The sequence below is a fragment of the Mytilus galloprovincialis genome, chromosome 6 (assembly GCF_965363235.1).
Source record: "Mytilus galloprovincialis chromosome 6, xbMytGall1.hap1.1, whole genome shotgun sequence".
Taxonomy (NCBI): domain Eukaryota; kingdom Metazoa; phylum Mollusca; class Bivalvia; order Mytilida; family Mytilidae; genus Mytilus; species Mytilus galloprovincialis.
Window position 1 is genome coordinate 73,894,217 of NC_134843.1, and position 24,278 is coordinate 73,918,494.

At 31.5% G+C, this 24,278-nt stretch overlaps 1 protein-coding gene across 2 annotated transcripts in view; it reads right to left on the reverse strand.

The window, feature by feature from the left end:
• LOC143080296 (solute carrier family 23 member 1-like) overlaps nucleotides 1-23,006 on the reverse strand; it is a 32,053-nt gene extending 9,047 nt beyond the window's left edge. Inside the window, exons 1-6 of one of the 2 annotated variants that reach the window (XM_076256044.1) lie at nucleotides 22,847-23,006; nucleotides 13,165-13,365; nucleotides 8,684-8,841; nucleotides 7,760-7,878; nucleotides 6,952-7,025; nucleotides 5,386-5,567 (exon numbers count right to left, since the gene is read on the reverse strand). In XM_076256044.1, the coding sequence (XP_076112159.1) occupies nucleotides 5,386-5,567; nucleotides 6,952-7,025; nucleotides 7,760-7,878; nucleotides 8,684-8,841; nucleotides 13,165-13,365; nucleotides 22,847-22,948 (836 nt within the window). In that variant the 5' untranslated portion in view covers nucleotides 22,949-23,006. Of the gene's footprint in view, nucleotides 1-5,385; nucleotides 5,568-6,951; nucleotides 7,026-7,759; nucleotides 7,879-8,683; nucleotides 8,842-13,164; nucleotides 13,366-20,108; nucleotides 20,213-22,846 lie in introns of those variants that run through there. The other variant, XM_076256045.1, reaches the window with a different exon arrangement.
• Between the last annotated feature and the right edge of the window lie 1,272 nt (nucleotides 23,007-24,278).

Genomic DNA, 24,278 nt, shown 5'->3' on the forward strand with positions numbered 1-24,278 from the left:
TATAATAGACAAATACAATACAATAGTACACAAAACGTAACATAAAGAACTAAAGACCGAGCAACACGAACTCCAACAAAACGGTATATATTTCATACAAGTATAGGACTATGACGTTACGCACGATATTGCGTCCCAATTGGTAACGTCAAAATTTGACGTTTTACGTCGGTAATCGAGTATAATTTGTTCGTTTTGTTTGTAATCATTTTTGATCGATATGGATACTTCAAAGTCTTGAATATGTATGAAATATTTCCTACTGGTAGTTTAAATACTCAAGCAAAAATAAACAATACAAAATAGGTATTTGGTTGAGAAAATAGTGCCTATAGTATATTATATAATGCGTTAGTCACCCGTTTAAATGTAAGAAGAGAGGGAGGGAGGAAGCAATTCATGATGCTTAAATAACATGGTTTTTGTGTTTTGTGCTTTTATCTTTTATCTTTTTTTAAATGATTTAGTTTTTTTGTGCTTTTTTTTTTGGGGGGGGGGAGTGTGTGATGATAAGTGAAAGGATTTTAATGAAAAAGACTTCCATTGTTTAAAACGGAGTAATTAAATCAAGAAAGAGAATGATTGCGTGAAAAAATAATTATATTCATCTGATATGTTTACAAGCTTTGTATAATATGTGATATAGATACAATGGATAAGCGTTGATTCTTGAAAAAGAAACCATGAGCCCGCAGGGCGAATGGTTTGTTTTTCATGAATCAACACTTATCCATTGTATCTATCACTTAAACTATTGTGATAATGTCTTTTGAAAATTAACGCCTATTCTTAATTAGAAGGTATTGTAAGTGAGTTTAATTAACTATGATATTGTGTCAAACGATCCATTACAATAAATTAGATATCACAATTAAATGATAAAAAAATACAAATATATTATAACACAACACGTCTGTCCTTAAAGATCTTCATATCATCAGGCATCCGAATGTTATCTGTTTTTACAAAATAAGATATATTCGAACTTATTTCTATTTGAATTGATTTTAATGGAAACGGAGAATGTGTCAAAGGGACAACAACCCTACAAAAACATATAGTGCATATAATAAGTATGTTTCCGAAATTTCTAGCAATAAGCCTAATTCAAGTAATATCACGATTTTCTAGCATAGGAATTTGCAAATTAAAATTTGTCAAATTATGTAGTAAAAAAGATGAAATCATATAATATTAATTTATAAAACAAAAATGGACCAATATTATGCAATCCATTTTTGTTTTGTTTGAAACATATGGAATAGCCAATCATTATCCGATAATAACGACCAAAATCGCTTTTTTTACACAAAATATCCACAATAACATTCAAAACAAGAACAAAAACTGGAAATCTAGACTATTGGAACAACAAAGAGAATTCAGGGATTCGAACCTAAACAGACAAGTCCTTAGCTTTAACTCACTTTTCTTAACTACGAAACCTCGTGGCTACCAACTCATATTATACGATTACCTATTATGTATATATAAAAGTACAAGCCATTTGTGTCCGTTGTACCGATGTATATCATATATTCATTTATATATATATAATAGACTTTTAAATCGTAACCGATTGGTAGCCCAGAGGTTTCGTCGATATGTTAATGTCAGTAACAAGTTACAAAATTTATGGACGGGTTCGATTCCCATTGAAGGCATATAGAAATTACGAAAATTAAAGGTAAGTTTTTAAAAATAATTTCATTAGTGAACAGAAATCAGGAAATTAGTCAATTCAAGCTTAATGATATTAGGCACACAAAGGAAACAATAGAATATAATCTGGTGAGTCCATTTCAGCGACGGAAACGTTGATTCTAGAAAAAGAATCCACGGTAAATGAATAGGCTGACGTCACCACAATGGTTTAACGAGGTGTAACTCCTCAGGTACAACAATTGTACTGCCTATTTCAATTTCAGCACAAATGAACCGTATTGCAGATGAATAGCAAATCGCAGTTCTACGCTTCAAAAGTTTGAAAATAAACGGTTGATCTTTTATCCTCTCGTAATATAGCCCTTTCACAACTTTAGAATTTTGGTTAAATGAACAACCCCAGTCATCTGAAATATTTTACCTATTTAGGCCGTGTCTGTTTTTTTCTTTGTTTTGCGTCAACTGATTCTGAGAAAACCTACCAGACAGCAAGGAAAAAAAACACACACAAAGAAAATAACACAAGAGTCTGCTTAAGTTCTGGACTGATTAACAGTGACTTTAGATCAATACTGTCATATCTAAGTGAAAGAGCAAACATGACAAACAGGAAATTTAGCAATGTACAAACTTGATATGACTATATTCTGAGAAATGGCCTTGGTATTTCAAACATTTCCCATTTATACTGAAGCCTTTGAGAAGAGACATGTTTTGATCTGAGATGTGTCATGTTGTATTAAAACCTATGTATAATCAATAATTCCCTGTATCAAATCAATAATGCTTTAAGCATGAATTATCTCCCATTTGCAGAGTTATCTTCCTATAATTGGAATACTTTATGTAAACTTTTTGGCAATATATTAATATTTTGTTCTGCATACTTTTTTTTCAGAAAATAAACTAATGAAATTATGTTTTATATCTTAATATCTTGTGGAATTAAAAATGTACATACTAATTTATCCTATCTTATCAGACAGTAGATATCATTTAAAGAAATTTATTAGAAATCTTTGCAAAAACTACTATTTTTCATTTAAAAAAGTATAAAAATTTATTTCAATTATAAAATAAGATAACTGTGCAAATGGGAGGTAACTCTTGCTTCAAGCAAGTAAGGAACGCCTACTGTAAGACCTGTACCAAGGAAGAACCATTACAGTGAAATTGGTTGATCTTTTCAATATCAAATTTAGTGAATCTTAATATTAAATAAAAGCTCTGATACATTCAAATGTTTTATTAATTGAAAACAATTCTTAAAACAAAATTATGTATTCATTTCAATTTTTTCCCCGTTAGAGCTAGATGAAACAACATTTTATCAGAGTTTTATCCCCTATGGTGATAGGTTCATTGAATCTTGTATTTAACGTGTCTCTTATGCTGGCTACGTAAAGGCTCTCTATGATCTGAGAAAAAGTTTATGTGCCGGCGAGAGGAAATGCATATGGAGCCAGAACGATCCTTTTATCTTTGAAAAGTGAAACACAAACGATCTCGCTCGCCGGCACATTTATACTGGCCATTTCTGCTGTCACATGTATCAAAGTCAAGATCGCTTAAACGCTTTAAATAAGGAGCGTACTTATTATTTAAAGCGCAAAATAGATTTGAGTATAAGAATACACAAAAACACGGCTGGAAAAACCCGGAAAATACGGATTTTCTACTGACGAACAAAAAAAAGTTTGTGTTTGTTTTTGACACAAATTGGCCGAAAACCTACCCGCACGCGGACGCAAAACAAATAAAAAAACAACTATGGCCTTATTGAAAAATTACCATATGTTTTATTTTTTTTTTTTATTTTAGATGATTATTCATTTTCTATTTGATTATAAGTACTATAATTATATATTACAGTTCTTATCGTGGTTTCTATGATTCTATCTATTTTCGGAATTTGTAATTTGGTTATTTTGTTTTGTCCTCTGATCTTAAAACATGAAATCGAACCGTTATTGTTATTTAAAAACAATGAAATATCGTTCATATATCATATGATAATACGAACTGCTTTCAATTTCGATGGCCAAGGAGGGTGAATGGCCTAATGAGTTCATATAAAGTGATAAAAAGCGTGCGGCGATTTTAAGATAAGCTCGTGGCGAGATTTGTTCGACTCCGATCCTAATCGACAGTTATTGCAAATATTTTAACTTAAGGTCGCCTGATGTCCGGTTTCTCCTACCTATGATGACAGGTCAATAAAATACAACAAATGTCGTTTATGATGTAGTGGTGTTTAACACCAAAACAAAGAACAAACTTTTAGAAATAATTTGTAAATACATATATGTATAGCGTCCCGAATCGAAAACGTTCAAAACGTAAGAAAATTGTTCAGTGGACAAACTTGCAAGACATTTGATTTGTTAAAAAACGAAGTCATTTCGACTTAACAGATAATCAAAAAGTATGTTATCGTATTGTGGGGTGAAAGCACAATTACGCAAAAGCACTATTTGGTATGCTAATAATAGAATATTTAATATAATGACGTTGAAACTGACAGTGTTTTTGTGAAAAGCGCCGAAATTCGACAATGGACAATCTTGCAAGACATTTTCCCGAAGCCAATGCGTTTTTATTTGTGGTATGAGTGCTGTAAAATTCCGGATTTGAAATGGTCTATCTAAGCACTTTTGTAGGAATAATTTATGAAAACAAAATTTTATATCATCTGATATTTTAAAAAGCGATAACTTTTTATAACTTACCATTTTCCGAAACCTGACCATGGCGAGGATTATTCATTTTTGAAAAAAAATCAGCTTTGACCGTTCCATCAAAACAAAAAACAGCAATGACATAATAAATTATATATGACGTTTATCATTCATGCGAATTTTCGCGGATTTTAAACTCTTTTTTAGACCACAAAAATTCCCGCAAAAGTTATTTTGCGAATAATTTGTTACGTCTGACACGCATATTTTTGACGTTTTGGCAACATTTGTATCATTATTTGAAACTATGATGAACATTATAGAATATTTTTTTATATTTTTTGAAACAGTACCTTGTTAATCTATGGATATAAATTTCATAAAGCTGAACTATTTAGATTTCATAGAAGAGCTATTTATCAAATTGCTCTGTCGCATTTCAATGCATTGACGCAATAACGTGCTTAACGTCTATATGAAACGTCGTAACTGTTGCGGCGACGTCAATAACGTTGTCGTTGTTTTTTGTTTTTTTACACTCAAGATTCAACTTTAACAGGGTATAGCTTGAAAAGTAGCACGGTTGCTAAGGACTTTCTTTGCACCAATCGATTCCTCAGACATTTTAGAATCGTCTCATAAATTTAAAAAAAAATCGATTGTCTAATATAATAGAAAATCTTGGAAATGTAACAATTCCTGCCGAATTTCACGATTTTCCCTATATATCCTTTGTAATTTTGGTGTATGATGCTGTTAACTTCAACAGCTCGTATCTCAAAAACGAAAACGGTTACCCCCTTTTTTTATTTTATTTTCCGATTTATTTTTACAAGCAGAATCTACATGTAAAATTTCAAAAATATCCATTGTGTAGTTTAATTACGTACACTTCGCCTTAAGAAGTTTTAGGAAAAAAATTTAAAATGTCTTACATATTCTGGAGTGGTATGAATATTCTACTTAGCTGTTCCAATTCCTCTCACAATCAGAATGCCACATTGTCTAACAAAACCTTCTAGAGACTTAATGTTTTACCTACCCTGCTGATATTCCCCAATTAGGATCACAAAATGTGTTCATAACTCCATCAAATTGGATTCCTATTAAAAGTAGCGTCGGGACAACCGTAAGTGGTCCAACTACTTTTAATAACACACCAACAAAACCAGTTAATCCAATTAGCATGTGTACTGCTCCAGCAATGACCAAACAACCTTGCATCTATAATATAAAATAAAGTAAAGGTAGGAAAGTCAGATAAAACAGGTATAGATTGTTAGAACATATGTATAATTAAAGGTATTAATAACTGTATCACGCATCGTTGAAAATATAATGAAATTTGATGCCACTGTCATACAAGTGAGAGATTTAGCGCTATAAAACCAGGTTCAATCCACCATTTTTCTACATTTGAAAATGCCTGTACCAAGGAATATGAAATTTTTTGTCCTTTCGTTTGATGTGTTTTATCATTTGATTTGAACATTTGATTAGGGACTTTCCGTTTTGAATTTTCCTCGGAGTTCAGTATTTTTGTGATTTTACTTTTTCACATTTATTAAACAAGCGAATAAGCCCAAAAGAAGGGCGTGATTTCAGAACAGAACTAGATCCAGTGCATCGATAGGGTTGGTGTCTTATATTGCATGCACCCTCCGCCATGCAAACGAAAGCTCGTGAATTGTAACAGCAACAGGGTTTAGGAAGCAATCGGCAAATGTTCAGTTTTAGACTTCAATTCTTATCTTTTAATGTCTAATTGTATCCGTCACAATTTTCAAAAGTATAGAACTGTTTGTCTGTCTACGTTGTCTTACATTATTTTGCGGAATCCGTGATACTTTTTCCTAGTTGGTTGTGGTATTAATTGCAACATATTTTTGATTTTAAACACCATATCATCATATTGACACATTTTAGTAATAAATCAACAAAATCACATTATTTATATATTTTAAAGTATAACGAACAGCTACAGATACAAAAAGATGTGGTATGAGTGCCAATGAGACAACTCTCCGTGTTTACTCTCACATAAGAGCAAACACAATTGTTATGTAAGATGTGAAAATAAAAACCTTAGTCGACAGCAGTTTACCTGATGTTTAAATCTCGTAAATCGACGCGCAAGAGACAAAAAACTCACTATAAACACTAGTAACAGTATTCAAACTACATACACAAGACGCGCTTCGTCTACCCACGACTCACAAGTGACGCTCTGATGGAGCAGTTTTTGTGTAAAGAGCACGACATCTGTTATCAAATTCCGTACAGTGTGAAAGGTCATCAACGCGTTGCGTTTTTACTGGGATATATAAACGCCATACACCGGATCAGAGGTTATGATTTTGCTCAGAAATGGGAAGTTAACAATTGGAAAGTTGTAATTTTCGAATTGTCATAGATTCTTGTTTGAAGTAATTTGATAAATAAAGGCGACATTATTATACCGCTGTTCAACTTTTGACACATAACATTTTCATGTTTAAAAAAAAACCTTTTTAACTATTGTTTAACAATTTTATTTTTTACTGTTTACAGCACATAGCAATTCACGCTTACCTTATTTAACAAATTCTATTTTGGCGCTAAAACTTACGGCTCGGAGTCTTGGCATGATAATATTTTCACGGTAGCCAACCACATCCAGTTCATTCGTTGTAAAGTTCAATCCTAATAAAAAGAAAGTTTTTATTACATATGATTAGTTTTAGTACTACTATGTATACTATTTGACTTTTTTTTATTCAGAAAAGATAAACAAAATGCTTACTTAGTTGATAATGTAAGTTTTGAACGACATTATCAGATCGCATTCTTTCTCCTTTAAATACATCAGAACGGCATTCTTTACAAAAATAAATAACTACTAGAACACACCCGTGATATCGCGGGTCCGTGACTGAATTAAAGTATATAACTATGCGCAAGCCTTATCTTAGTATTAGTACTGTCATCTGATAAAGTCATGCCGATTCTAAGATACACAATTTTCTCTGCTTTCAAATCTTTCTGTTTGAACCCGTCGAACTGGAACTTATCAATTATTGGTAATATTAAATATTTGGAAAACAAAAGGTCCTGGAGTAGTGTAATTTTTAATCTACACCTTTGTACTATATTAGTTGTATATAAAGTTGAATTCTTTGATTCGTCGTTTTTACGTGATGACGGCTGACAAATTGGACCTCGTAATTTTAGTATTATAGATGTATCGCCAAATCAAGATCAGGTGTGGATTACAAGTGTTTACATAACATAGACATTTATTTTAAAGCATCTTTTAAACATTAAATGCAATATAAAAGTTGGTCTGAATTTTGCAAAATATAACATGTTTTTATTACATGCACATGAATGGCAACTTCCAAAATATACAAATTCATCATAAAATAAATTATCCGTACCTGAAGTTGCATTGACGATTACTTTATAACCCACTGCTGGACACTTCCACTCCGGTAAGTCTGACAAAACTAACAATGGAAGTATATATGCTACAGTAGGTCCTTGGTAAACTGGAAGTCTTAAAAGGTATATGTGTATTTCTTAATGTACATATGGGATTTTTTTAACACTGACAAAGATTAGAAATTAAAATACTGTTTTTTTTTATAAAACAGACATCCAATTAAATATAACAATTTACTAAAAAGGGACGCATCTGTTCAGGTTACATGTAAAAGAGTTCATGCTGATAAATATTGATTAAAATAAAAAATTCCGGTGTATTTTGAAATTTGTTTTCTTTTATCAAGAATTCATATATCATCGTTTTTTTCGTTTTGACTTATTTTTTGTTCTTTTATCACAGGTCTTTACCCTTTAAATATGCTGTTGATTTAGGAATAGACAGACAGCAGAGATGTTTTATGTTTATATCATCTGATGTTTTCAAACATGGCTATTATGTACATGACATAACGTTCTGCAAGACTCCATCATTCTGTGTCTCAATGCACTGTTCTTACTTATTCCTATTCTTCAATTGCATATTGAGTAATAGATTTTACCAGAATAGGATGTATCTTAAATCATGTTACTAAAATCTATATGAGACTTCATTGAATTTTGAATTCGATATTTTTGGTTTTCAATAAATTGACGAAGAGTTAGCTTATTCTGAAATACCTTTGTTTCCTTTAACGGTGTACTTGAAATTTCTAAGAAAATGAAAATCTTTTTACGATGTATTTGATAAGTCATTGCGTATTTCACGCTTCCTTTTCCATTTAAATATAGTTCAAATTCATCTTAAACTATTTTGCTTAATATTCATTTAAACATTTTTCCAAATAATAAAGTTTTGAAAACAACAAATATTTACTCACCTAACGCCAAAAGTTGCTTGCAAAAACGTTGTAATGGCAGACAGAAACACAGTTGTTGAGAGCATCCGTGTTTTGAGATCGTTGTCATCGTCCCCACATACAGCTTGAGCGACCATTATTGCTGACATAACACAGAACGGCAGACCCATCAAAGTTTGCTTATAACACAATATCAGATGATTAAAACAACATTTTAATTTTATTTTAAGATAGATAGAATGAAAGAAAATTATAGAAACTATGAGCCCTTAATTGGCGTTGGTTGCTGTCTGTCACAACTTTTTATCCTTTATTGTTTTAAAATACATGGCACATATTTTTTCATTGAATTGTTTCTCATTTGATCACCCCTTTTAGAGCTTACTACACGGTATGCTCACTGCTTAAAGTGGTAGGATGACCTCGTGTTGATTAATTCATGTCATTTAGTATCTGATGGATCATTTTCTTATTGGCATTCATACAAAATCTATACTCTTATATGGTTATGTGAAGCTAATTATTCTGCAGCTGATTCATATGCATTTTAAAATAAGGAATATCGTAAATTGTTGCAAATTCAGGTTTTGTTCTGTTGAGATTTTGTTTAATCTGCTGGAAAACGAATTTATCCTCATTTGTGATTAAATATTGAGGTGGTTTGCGCGCATGAGAATTAATAAAGGTCGTACGATGACCTCTAGATTTCTATTTTAATAATTTGTATCTTTTGATGCCTGCCTCGTTGATATTTACTAAACATCTTCTTTTATTCATATTTACATATTTAAATTGAAGCGAAAAATAAATTGGCTAAAATATTTGTGATCACATTAAAAACAGAACCTTGCCTTTAAAATAGCACATTTAAGGGCATATCCAACAGTTTCAGGGGAGGTAATAACAAACGTAACCGTCGTCTATTGTTCCCCGTAATTTCACGGTGTTTCAACGACGTCATAATGGCCGTCTGGAAAGGGTGGTTTCTTTCCTTAAAGGAAAGGGCACAGCGGGAATCGGCAAAAAACTCATACAGAATATTAACAGAACTAGAACTCAAAACTTAAAAGATATCTTTGTCCTTTTTGTCTATTATAAAAGAACTACCATTATCTTAATCATTACTAGACTATAATACTCACTTAAGTTTCCGTTTATGAAATATTTTATTTCAATACAGTAGAAAAGAATTACGTAATGATTTATTATTAGAATGCAACACAAATTGTAATTAGTTCTTTCCCAAACTTTTCCGAGAGATTGTCATTCAGGATAAAAAAAAAACTCAAAGTTTGGTTTTACTTGAGAAAGATGAAAAAAAATGGTTTCTTGAGAAAAATGAAATGAAAACAATGTAAAACAAAAGATGACAGTAATAAAAAAACATTGAACTAGGAAAACATTGTAATATATACACTGACATACAAACTTGTGGAAAATATCTGACGATGTTGGTGTTTACTTATGTATGAGGGAATAAATATAATTTAACAAACAAAAAACCAGTGTAGGTCTTGACTAATTAGACACGCCCTCTTAAGTCAGCGGGTCCATAACAGGATTGGAAAAAAAAACAGCCATCGAAATACCATAATTCGAAATTGGGGGGTGGGGGGCTAATAGCTTAAGTCAATATTTTGATCATTATTTAACTTTATCTAGAACGGCATACATTTTACCGCTAGTACACTCCTTATATCTTGATAATGTACATTTATCAACCATTTACCTCAGATCCATTCTCGCCTCGTCGTAAATATGCGTGAGATATTTGCCACTGGAGCACGGGAGCAATCAATTTATCAGTTTCATATAGTGATGCATAATCATTAGTTCTCAACTGATAAATGTCTCAAACAGTACTCCAGTTTTGGTATTTTATTTTTATTTTATATCTTATTTCTAAACGAAAATTTTTGAATTTCTTTCCGCATCTTTCTCTTTGAATTCATTTGTTTGAATAATCAATGTCTACAGTAACATCAGTGGTTACATTGTATGCAGCCAAACTATGTAGAGGGCAGTAGAACAGAAAACAATTTCCATTGTGTATATATGCAATAACTCATATATTGAAGCGTTATACCACGGCAGTCAGGCTCGTTTTCTGTGAAAAAATTACCGTGTCAATTTCATATACTTATATATTGTAAATATGTCATAAAAGCAAAAACACGAAAAAAACGGCCACAATTTATAATAACATTCAACATTTTTCGGCCGTTTCGTTTATTCTCCAAGTTAATGTCTTACTGAACTGTTTTGTTGATCAAAGTATTTTTTTCATCTACAACTGCAAAAGGCGCAACAGATGCAACTTATTTGAAGATTCATGTGACCTTTGTTGTTGTTTATAGATTTTAATCGAAGTTCGTATATCGCTTCAACCATTTATTTAGATGGTATTTTAACGTATAGATAGCGCGAAACTCTCCTTACTCTATGCGTCTGATATTACGACATTTTTATTTCGACTAAACGAGGCTGCAAATTTATACATCTGAGATATATACACGTAACTGTTGGACGGGAGCAGTCCAGAGATGTGAATATTTCTATACCCAATCAAAGATTTTAAAGGTTTACATTAATACGACAGCAACCCAACGACACATATAATTCAAAACACTAAGAGTCAACATACAGATTTTTTTATAGCTAGAAGCCTGTAAAGAAAGAAAAAAACAAAACTGCAACATGAATATATAATATAGAGTCGGAGAGATTTTAGACAAGTGTTTGGTTGCAAAATTTCACATGCTCTTTATTGATTTCGATATGTGAAATTATATAGACAGTGTAATATAAATCAGTGTAAGAAAAACACTTCTTTGTAAAGTAACGGTAAAATAAATAATGATTATGGATGACGGACGTCAAGTGGCATATAAAATGGATAAATCAGAACAAAAACATCAAATGTAAATATAATATGAAAATTAACCCTGCTTTGTACTATAGACCGACACACAGAAATGGATTTCTAACGTGTAATTCGTTTGTTTTAAAAAGGGGATGAAATACCGTATACCAGAGACGGGGACTATTTTAATAGTTTGTAATTCCATGGTTTGCTAACCAGAATAATTCAGTCCCTCCCCGTAATCGATCTCTCCTACTTGTAATCTTAGATCAGCGGAATAAAACGACTGAATTATTCGGATTAATTGTTTGCATGTTTCACAATTTTGACGAACACAATAGTAAAGCTAACTGAATTATTATCTCGTACAGATACTGGTCCATTATAAATAAGAAGATGCGATATGAGTGCTATCGAGACAACTATCCAACAAAGTCACAGTATGCAACAACGTCGCACTGCCTTTGAAAAATTAGCGGGGGAATATAACGTTACGTCCCGAAACGTCTTAATTTTTGGCGCAATTTGTGAGGCTAACGGAAGGGATAGAGTAAACAATATTATATTACTGGATTTTTCTCAAAAACGAGTATGGTGACAAATATTTTTCAAAACGTTATGACGTTCCATTTTTTTCAAAGAATAACATATCTTACTTTGGTCAAATTGACACCGTTAGAAATATTTAAAAAAATCTAAAATGTGCATTTCAAATGTACATTTCTTGCCGTTTTTGGGGATAACCATGACGTTTTTGGCTTTATTTGAGTAAGAATTAATTCTTTAAATGGTAAAGTTAGATTTTTCTAACCATCTTGAACTATTTTGCTTCAATTTGAGCCCCATTATATAAGTATATATTGATTAAAAAATCATATTTATTTTTTTTAAATAAAAAACGTTTGCTTCTTCAAAATTGCAAAAATGTCCAATTTTCAGCAGTATTTTTTGCAAAAACGAAATCGACAACAAATATATTTTTTGGCAAAATTTTATTCTCTGTCAATTGAAGAATGAAATATCTTTACGGGAAAAAATTCTCACCGTCAAAAATAAACTGTTGGATATGCCCTTAATAAAACAAACTTTTGAAAACAAATCTGTTCTTTTACAGCGAATATCGTGTATGTTCAACGCTTTTTAAATAAATTATTCTGCCTTTTGCAATCCGTAGTCTAACTAGATTTCACTTATAAGCAACAGCAAGGATGCTGGTAAAAGATACAAAATTGATTATGCTTGCAAATTACCTTGGTTTGATTCGGCTCTCGGTGGGATTCGTATTGCCTTATCTTTAGTTTTCTATGTAGTGTTTTGTGTGCTTTTTATTTAAACTTTTTGTGGGTTTTTTTTCGGCGGTTTTCTTTCCTTGCCGTTTAATGCTTTTAATGATATATGAAGTTATGTGACATAGGGATTTCGAAAAGTATCACACAAGAAACGTTCAAACCTAGAAGAAAAAGCACAATGCAATGAAAAATAAAATTCAAAAAAATACTGAACTCCGTGGGAAATCAAAACTGAAAGTCCCTTATCAATTTGCAAAATCAGAAACTGAAACATATCAAACTAAGGATAACAACTGTCAAATTCCTGACCGAAAGGATCAAATATGGACATGCGTATTTCTTAAACATACCTGGAAAGCGAACAATATTGTCATTAAAATCGATGGTGTATCACTAATTCTGTACAATAGTTTCCAATGATCTTCCTCTGTTTCAACCTCTTTGTTGGTCGCAGCTTCTTGGTCTTTTGATAATGGTTGTATATTGACTGCTTCCTGGGGGCTTTTCTTTTGTAAAGGGGCATCCTTCTTTTTTATGCGAATGTGGATACCCTTCAAGAAGAAAATTTAATCCAATTGTACATGATTCCACTTATTGATATCTTTTCTTTCTCATTGGAATTTTATTCACTTATTAAGTTCTGTCACTGTTCTATTTGTTCATAGTTTGGCATTTGCATTCATACCCCCAAACCCAACTTTTTCATTGATGTTGATTTAAAGAGTTATTTAAAGGGGAAAATGTCAACATTGAAAGTGAAACAAAGGTAAATCATTTGATTGACTGATTCGATCCACAAAATATAATTCCTTTGCAGGTAAAAACGATGATTAACATATATGTTTGATCTATAATATGAAATTAAACAGTCCTATCTATATCTATATTAATGTTTATATCGCTTATATGACAATCGGTGGTCTTTTGAGGTCAATTTGAAAGTTAATTAGATGGCATCTAGACTGAAATACACTCGAAAGTAAGTTACATATTGTCGAGCCCATAAGCTTTTAATTGATTTACTTTAGACTTTTTATTATATGGATAAATGTTTATGAAATATGATAATTTGAGTGAATTCGGTGAACATGAATTTGACAGCTATTGTCACTTTAAGATTGTAATTGCATCTATTTCGTTTAATGATTATCTTATTGTGAATATTACATTCTGATATTTAAATATCAGAAATTACTTTGGGATCAATTAACACTAATAAGATAGGACATCATATAAAATCACTTGCATCACTTTTTTATGATAACACGATTAACTATAAAAACTAAAATACAGTATTAACGATTTTTTTTTAACAATTGTACTACTAGTATAGTGTATATGCAAAGTAAAATAATAAAACAACGCAATCCTTAGTTAAATTCAAACAGAAAGTCTTTTATCACATGTCAAAAAAAGTATATGTTGTGTTTATTTTACAAACCTAACTATATGTTTTGTTTGTTTTCCATCTAGTGTAACATTGTTTAACTTTATACATTCTACTCCTTGAGTATTATAATATGAAATGTTCTTATTTGAATTAGGAAATAGATTATTATAAGGTAGGTCATATGAAACTTCAAATCGAAAAAAATGAAACAAAGCCATATGTTTTTTATAACTAAATGGCTAGTTTTTATTACAAAGCTTAGGTACATTAATTTTTTTTGATTGTCCAAATTAAGAAGAAATTAACATTTTTTCAACTGTTGGCTCCCAGACAAACAACTTGCCAATATGTTTTTCGTGTTTGCAGTTACCTCAACGTGACCTATCTTGTAAACATCCGGTGATCGCAGTACGCAAGTGCAAAGGGGTAAATCAAACCCAGACAGAGTCAACAAACGTAAACATCACTCCGTCATCGAAATAAAGTGTATCTTGTTGTACATGTTTTACACGTTCTTACCTGAATATCCATGCTTCTTTGTTGATTGTTTACAAATATCACAATCGATCAACTTCGGTTTCAAAACACGACCATCAACATTAACAACAATGACCGAGTGAAATATTCATTGGACGATTATACGATATAAATATGTAACAAATGATAAAATCGTGCACAGAAGACTAAGTGTATGTTAAATGCATGCATAGGACTTTAACATCTTGTTTCCAATTCTTGTTAATTGATCAATTGTATTATTATGTAAATGCTTTATTGTGTACATTATTTAACCTAAATTTAATTAATGAAATATCTGTACACTAAATGTCAAAATCAAAACCCTAAACAGATTAAACGAATGGATGAATACAACTGTCTGTCATACTTCCGACTTGGTACGGGTATTTTCTTATGTACGATTTGTGGCTTAAACCTTGTTGTATAGGCAGCTAACAACTCATTTGTATGAAAGTCGCATATAGTTCCACTATGTTGACAACATTGTATAAACAAAACAAACAGACTGTATAGGTAAAGTTGTACAATATTGGTGTTTAGCAGTCAACACTGTGATATAATCTTTATCACTATAATAATTAAAAGAGAAATAGATACTCTATTGACAAAGTACAGTAGCAAAAATAAAAGACAAGAATACAAAAAGTCCATAGGACAATAACAGAATGACGGGATATGTAAATACCGAGCCACGCCAAATACAACCATATTAAATAACCGAACAGAAAACCCAACAAATTAATGTGTTGAAAAATGTTTAAAAGGGAACTTTTCAACATTATGAATTATTGATAAAAAATGAAGGCAAATTTCAGAATTTGATTGCAGAAAAAAATAATTTATCTTCTTAAACTGAAATTGATAATATATAATTATTGTCCTTTTCTAAAGTATGATCTGTTGCCGCAATATAAAGGGTTGTCTTTTCTATACTGTATATGAATTAAAATATGCGAAAATAACCTTTATTAGAATTTAAAAAATGTATGAATGCCAATAAATTAACTCTCCAAAGACCAAATAACATAAACGTTGGCAACTGTAACTGTGTACAAGAGCAAAACCAATACTTAATAGCAAGCTATAAATGACATAAAATGTCAAATGCTATTTTCGTACAGTTGTCCTTAATTGTATTGTTACACTTAAAAACGAGTAGACCAAGACTCACCGATGACATCTTGAGTGTTGCAGTGTTACTTTAAAGTTTTTTATGGTACTTTTTTCGTGGTGCACTGGTAACAGACCAAATCTCTCATATCAGATATTTATATCAATGGGTCAAGGATTAAAAACCAAGGACGATGAAAGTTACGAATACCACATATCTTAGTTACAATACAAGTAAATATTAAAGACCTTTTAGTTTTATTTGTAATGTTTATTTATCTCATTATTTTGATAACGACATGGTCAACAGTCAAAGGACAATGACATTGTTTTTAAATATAAACTTAGTGTTACAAACATTGGGGCATTATAATTAAAGGTTTTTTCAATGACAAAGTATCTGGTATCTCTGATGATGATCCAACACTTAACCAGGAAGTAAAATCCAGATACCAGCTGTGGAACATGAGACCTGATAATCGGTTGACCTTCATTAGTCGATAGCTGATATCAACAATTAATCAGGCAAAAAGATGTTGTTAAGTTCAATAGGTCCTGAGAGTATTTCTGGTAATTATTGGCTCACATTTGTCTTTACCATACAAAATATCATATGGGTATGATTTTGCTTAGTTAATGCGATTCTCTGAAATGTTTGAGTTCAGTAATCTGACATGTAAAGGCATTATTTTTTAAGACAACTATTAAAAGGTAAAAATAAAAAAAAAATGAAAAAATATCAATACAGGGCCGGTGATAAAGCTTTAGTTTCTAATAGGTCAATAAATGGCAAATATTATTAGCCATGTTATTGAAGTATAATTGAATGGCCCAGTTCGTCTACATTACTGCTTGTATATTTTCTTAGCTGCCGAGTTGACGTTTGATAACACGAGAGTTATATCTAAACTTACAGATTTTAAGATCGTATCGAAAAATAAAATATATATCATGATATTTCTGTTGTAAATGTTTGTACAAAACTTTCTGTTAACTGTCAATTTTTTATAAACAAACCAGATGAATTATTGAACAAGGGTATTATTTTAAAAATGTTACACATTTTGTCATGGCCTTTGATTTATCTTATCGGTGTCGATTTTGCTCGTTGTTGAAGTTTAACGGGGATCTAGTTTTGCGAATCTGGTGAATATTTTCCTTGTTTCCAATCATACCACATCTTCTTATTGATATAAAGTTTTTACCCCTTGTCATGCAACAATATCAGATAGCATTTTTTGAAACAAATACGCATGCGTTAAGACAATGAGTAGGTATTCTCAGATGTTTAATTTTTAGAAATGTAATCCGTATATTTTTACTTTTCTAGTCGCAACGCTATTTCATTTCAAACGTTAGTCATAACCGGCAATGTGTGAACGGCGTATAACAGGTTTTGTCCAAATACTTCAGATTTACCTAAATGAAATCGCCTTTAACATGAGTACATTCCAATTAGATAGTTTTATATAATACAACGTTTTACTTTTGTTAAAATGTAAAAATATCACTTCGCCAACAACATAGTAACCAACAAGCAAACACACCAAGATATTTTCTATTCATACATTACATCACCCGATATGTAACGAAAAATAAATGTTTATAAAACAGATACATATCCTAATAGTATCTCGTCAGGTCATTGTTACTAATGTCATAGACGTTAATGTGCTGTACTTGAGATAGTTCAAGGATAACAAACATCACAATCTTTTTTGAGAAGAAAGTTAATCATATATATAGGTAAATAAATATGTACAGGCCGCACAATGGTTACCCGCGATAGTGACAATATTGTGTTTATTTCTAATATTTACAAGAAGGGAATTTTGTAATGTATTCACTTTTAGCAGGCAGTTTGTCCCAGTTTTTAGTAGGGTTCGTGTTTCTTAGTCTTTAGTTTTCTATGATTTGTTATGTTTACTATTATTTAGATATAGGAAGATGTGATGTGAGTGCCAATGAGACAATTCTCCATCCAAATAACAATTTTAAAAAAGTAAACCATTATAGGTCAATGTACGGCCTTCAACACGGAGCCTTGGCTCACACCGAACAACAAGCTATAAAGGGCCCCAAAACTATTATTTGTCTGTTTGTCTTTTTCATTTTTAGCCATGGTGTTGTCAGTTTATTTTCGATTTATGAGTTTGACTGTCCCTCTGGTATCTTTCTACCCTCTTTGGTTGTAATTTAGTAAAATCTTCCGTATTATACGCAATTTATCAGTCATAACTAGGTTCGATAATTCCGTCGGTCCAGATTGGCGGATTAGGGATCACTATATTTTGCAGACATTTGTGTATTTTTCGACACTTTATCAAATATAAATGCAAATATATAGTACTAGTTATTGCAGAAAGATTTCTTTCACTATGAAATCAAGCTCATATTTTCCAAGGGGATTATTTTATTAATTTTAATGTAGTTTGCGACCTCAATGAAAATTTTATTTCACAAGTTGTCAAGATGTTTAGTAATTTATAAGAAAAGAAAATAATCATATCGTTTACTGCTGTACCCCTATTTTTGACATTTTTACCTATTATGTCTCTTTGATTTGCTAACTCATGGTTGCCAATATAATGGAATCTTATGCAACTGTCATACAAGTGAGAGGTTTAGCTAGCTATAAAACAAGATTTAAACCACCATTTTCTACAAACAGAAATGCCTGTACTAAGTCAGTAATATAACTGACGTTATTTTCTATTGTTGGATGAAGTTGAGATTGTCTATTTAGCTATTTGTTAAGGGACTTTTGGTTTTGAATTTTCGTCGCAGTTCGGTACTTTTGTAACTTTTCTTTTTTTGTACTTCAACCACAAATATGCAAATAACATACCATCATTTAACGTAAAGAAGCTGGAATAAAATTGAGAATGGAAATGGGGAGGAATGTGTCAAAGAGACAACAAGCCGACCATAGAGCAGACAACAGCAGAAGGTCACCAACATGTCTTCAATGCAGCGATAAATTTCCGCACCCGGAAGTGTCCTTCAGCTGAAATGTCTGTCAACTCTTTAAACACCTTGCAATTGTCTTGGGTTTTGAACACATGCTGGTTTTACCTCTCAAAAAAGCAAAAGGGGTGATCTTTCTTTATTTTAAAATAATGTAAACGCCGCTTGAAGGTATACTCAGTTGCTTAAATATAGAGGGAATTGCTCAAGATTTGACTTCATAAATTCCTAAACAAATTGCTGAATGAGATCTGCAGTTGAGTGAAAGACGGCTCAAGGATGATGTCACAGCAGCTGGTTAAGTACTTAAAGCTGGCTCCCGAAGATTACGAATATTCTTTAAAATGAGATAATTAATTGAATATCTGTGTAATTCTATCTAGTTTATCGTTATTTTAAAATTTAAAGCTTCTTTAGTTAAAAGTATGGCTGTAATATGTTTACCAATGAGACAACTATCTTCATAGTTCAAATGCTGTATAGGGGCCTTTGTCACAGAGTGATCGAAGTAATCGAACTAAAAGCTCGACACAATTAAATATTTTTTGAACACGTTCGCTGCGCTCACTTACCAAAAAGCTTAAGATTGTGACTCACAGCTGATATTTTACAATATCAATATACATACAACTTAGTAATCGGTACTAATCGAAGTTTTAAACCATTCATAAACATCGTCGGAAGATGCACATCTTTTATACCTTTTATGTCTGTCTGTTTTGTTAAAACTTCGTTATCAATATAATGGAATTTTATTCGACTGTCATACAAGTGAAATGTTTGGCTACCTATAAAACCAGGTTTAATCCACCATTTTCTACTTAAGGAAATGCCTGTACAAAGGCAGGAATATGACAGTTGTTATCCATTCGTTTGGTGTGTTTGAGCTTTTGATTTTGTCATTTGATTAAGGACTTTTGAATTTTGAGTTCAGTATTTTTGTGCAAACTTTTCGATACGACGGTGAGAGAGGAATGTTTGACATCACAAGGAGAATAATTTACTTGATGCTCGTAAAGGAAACTTTTAACAATACGTGCTTAACCCGTTCATCGTAGAAGTTCATCAATAACGTACTCATGACCTCTAGACAGCATACATGTTTATTCATGTTAAATCACAAATTCACTTTTCATTCGATCTACATAGACAAGATCGTTAATATTTAGTGTATTTCTATCTCCTTATAAATGGTATTTAATATATTGTATTGTTATCTCTACTAATAAGAGATTTTCAGATGGCGTATTACATGCTTACAAATATTATTCATTTTCTTACTGCTTTTTTTAATTTTTTGTTACATACCCCATTCTTTCCGAAAATGTATTTATTCTCCATTGGATAGATTAGCCAACATATGCTCAGTACTTTGACTGTATATGCAAAGTATATATATATTCATTTGAACAGTTTAGGACTTCCGTTTAATATTAGTATCGTTAAGCCGGATCACGTCCGTGAATTAATTATACCGTTATGTTACGTGTTCGGGATCGGCTTATGTTTTGTCGATCTTCGAAGAATACATCCTTCGTAAATAGAGGCGAAAGATATTAAATGTGCATTAAACTCAAAAGTCGAAAATAAACTGAAAACGTCATGACTAAAAAAAAAAACGACAAAAAAGTACAAAAACACAATATAGAAAACTGAAGACTGAGCAACACGAACCCAACAAAAACTAAGGGTGATCTGATATGTTCCGGAAGGGTAAGCAGATTTTGCTCCATATGTGGAACCCGTAGTGTTTCCCATCGGTGATATGTCTTATTCGGTAGGCCACATTTAGGGAAAAGGGGACGGAATTGTAGTTATGACAAATAGCACATATCCGTTGTAAATTGTGAAATAGATTTCCGATAACGATCAACCAATTTGTGAATATGTCTGTAATATTAACGAAGGGATCATTTCCACTTCAACATTTGGAGAGAGGTATCAGCTACGATTGAGACATCAAGTCGAAATAAGATTTTATTTTGGTTTCAATAAATGATAAAAGAGGAATATAAAAATAAAATTAAGCAATTATCAGCAATTTAGGTCCAATGTCGTCATAATAAGCTCAAAGCACCGGGAATGTATTTTTGGCTTGCAAGTTAATAATTCAATTCATTTGATGTCAACATTGGAATATAAAACAAGAGTGACACCAGGAATAACGATTTCTTTGAGAGATCTGGCTCACAAAAATAATCATTCTTAGGCAGGTAAAACAATGTTATACATCTATTTTTTTATCTATAACACGAGACCAACAAACCTAGAAAATCGCCATTATACAAAAGCACGTGCTTGTCTGTTTATTCATATTTATGTTTATATTGGGTTAAAAGACCAAAATACAGTGTTCAGATGTCATCCCAAGGGTTAGAAAATGTGTCTTGTTGTATTAAATACGTACAAAATGCTGGTTCTATGTAATAGGTCTATGCATTGTTATTTGTTTCATTTGAACTTTTAGTAATTTGAATATACCTTTTAGAATGTTATTAATCAATAATGAGAATTTTTGCCAAATCAGCAAAATATGAATTTAATATGGTTAGGTATCCATTCGACCGTTTGCAATGAGCAGAACCCATACTGAACGTTGAAGAGCTTGGCTACAGTCATATATGCCTAGGGACAGAAAAAAGTCAGTGTTTAAATCCTTTAAAAATCTGATGAACAGTTATTAAATGTAAACGACCACATCCAAACTAATGGCCTGCTTATAATATCGGGAGATAAAAAGTCTACCATAAATGCTAATTACCGGAATGTTTTCAAACACCATCTTAATCATAAAGTTCACCTGGTTTATGTAGCGTCTGCATCAAATAATCAAATAGGACAAACTAACCTCAAAACTTGGTCAGTGTTCTCTTCTCATACAAGTGAGAGGTTTATCGCTATAAAACCAGGTTCAATCCACCATTCTCTTGAAAATGCTTGTATCTAGTCAAGAATATGACAGTTGTTGACTATTCGTTTGATGTGTTTTATAATTTGATTTTGTCATTTGATAAAGGACTTTAATGTTTTGAATTTTCCTTGGAGTTAAGTTTTTTTTGTTATTTTACTTTTTTAGCAGCTTTTTTCTTTACCTTTAAAACTATTATCAAATAAATTGATTATTTAACAAATTCTGATTACTCTCTGAATTAAATCAGAGAATCTGTAAAATTATTTTAATTATTTCATTGATAAAATAACTAATCTGTTTTGTGGTTTTAATTTCAGGGGTTTTACAAAAATTCCATATTAAACCATGTGTGTATCGTAACATATAAAAATGATTCCATGTGTCACATAGTTCTGTATTTTAGTTGGTTTTGTTTTCACACAAAATGTTTTTGAATAAGCAAAGTAATAATTTTCGGATCAAGCTTTTCTTCAATTTTGATCTAGTGGATACATGTTTGATTGTTAGAAAATAGCCTTTCTGATATTAAAAACTAAAAATACTTAGAAAATTTGCCACTCATACCACTAAATCTCTTTGCAGCGTAAAGCGTAGAGAAATAAACAATCTAAAGTTCTTTGATTGATAATAATGCGATTTATTTTGTTTGTCGATTGAATAAGTACCTTAAAATCACAGGTGCAAGTTTGAAAAACATATGTTCCCAAAAAACGGAAAACAGCACTCTATAACCCCAATGTTTCCGAATCTCTTTTCTGTGTGTAATCAGGAACACTGTTCATATACATATATGACTATTTTTTTTAAGAAGTGTCTTTTCCCATTTTCTTAGTGAACATTTAAAAGTGTTAATTTATAGTATGGTTTTATTTTTTGTAAAACAGTTAGATCATTTACCGGTATACTGCTATATTTTACAAAATTCTCCCTAATGTTGAATAAGCTATTAGAAAATCAGTCAAATTCACAAATATTATCGATACGACTTCTTCTTTTAAAGTGAGGATGTCATATATTGGTATATAATGGGCATATCACCATTAAACAATACAAAGATTACAGAACGAATGCAATCTTAATTTGTTATCAAAAGCATGGAATAATTGTTTCATTATAATAAATTTGATTGTCCTACCGTCTCGTCCTTAACAATATCCGCATTAGCTAAATCAAATCCCGTCAAAATATTCCCTTTACTTGACAATCGGCGGACATATCCCATAGAAGCATCCATCATTAAATGGGTTATAGTCGGATGAATTTGAAGGTAATGTTGACATGTATGAAGTGCAATCTATTTTTATTATATACTAGAACACACCCGCGAAATCGCGGGCATTCAGAGCGTACTGACAATCATACCACATCTTCTTTTTTTGTAATCAATGAATTTTGTAAAAGATTTAATGACTGGAGAATTTCAGAAAAGGTATCAAAAGTGCACATGGATAATTTTAGCGCTTATCTGTATATTTATATGAACATTCACTAACAAAGTGTATTTACTTTCTAGAACACACCCGCGAAATCGCGGGCATTCAGAGCGTAGTTTAAAGTATGTAAAGTGTTGTTGGAAGAATTTTGTAAAATACAGAATGACTGGAGAATTTCAGCAAAAGTATCATAAGTCATAGGTTATTGGGGACAGGAAAATGTTTTTTACCCTCCACCTTTATTTCCAAAGTTCCCAATTTTTGGTTTTCTATCAATTTCAATATGAACATACATTTAGTATGTTATGAACATTTATTTAAGTAAGGAGCCTGTAATTCAGTGGTTGTCGTTTGTTTATGATGTGTTACATATTTGTTTTTCGTTCATTTTTTGTACATAAATAAGGCCGCTAGTTTTCTCGTTTGCATTGTTTTACATTGTCATTTCGGGCCTTTTGAAGCTGAGTATGCGGTATGGGCTTTGCTCTTTGTTGAAGGCCGTACGGTGACCTATAGTTGTTAATATCTGTGTCATGTTGGTCTCTTGGGGAGAGTTGTCTTAACATGGCAATCATACCACATCTTCTTTTTTTTATGTAATCAATGAATTTTGTAAAAGATTTAATGAGTGGAGAATTTCAGAAAAAGTATCAAAAGTTCACATGAATAATTTTAGCGCTTATCTGTATATTATGAACATTCATTACTATATAAATAAAGCGTATTTACTTTCAATTCTAAGATTACTAATCGATCCATGGTGATCATTGATATAGTATACAGACCCTCTCTATTTAATAAACTCTGTGACCGCCGTGGATAGTAAACTTGAAAATGATAGCAGATAAAATTCTGAAAATACACTTTATTCGTAGTATATATGTATGTTCAAAGTATACAGAAAAACGCAAACCGGAAGTCTAATCTGACTTAAAATTTCGTACAATGACGGGACAATATCCGGATGCCTTTTTTCTCGTTTTTCTCCTAAAATAACTCAATCTGAATAATCATATGAATGGATGACAAATGCAACTATGCACTGTACCTATAGGACACAGAGGCGTGTTGATTAATTTATTCTGGAAAGAAGAGAAGCGACACCAAAAATGAGGTCTTCTCGTTTAATAGTAT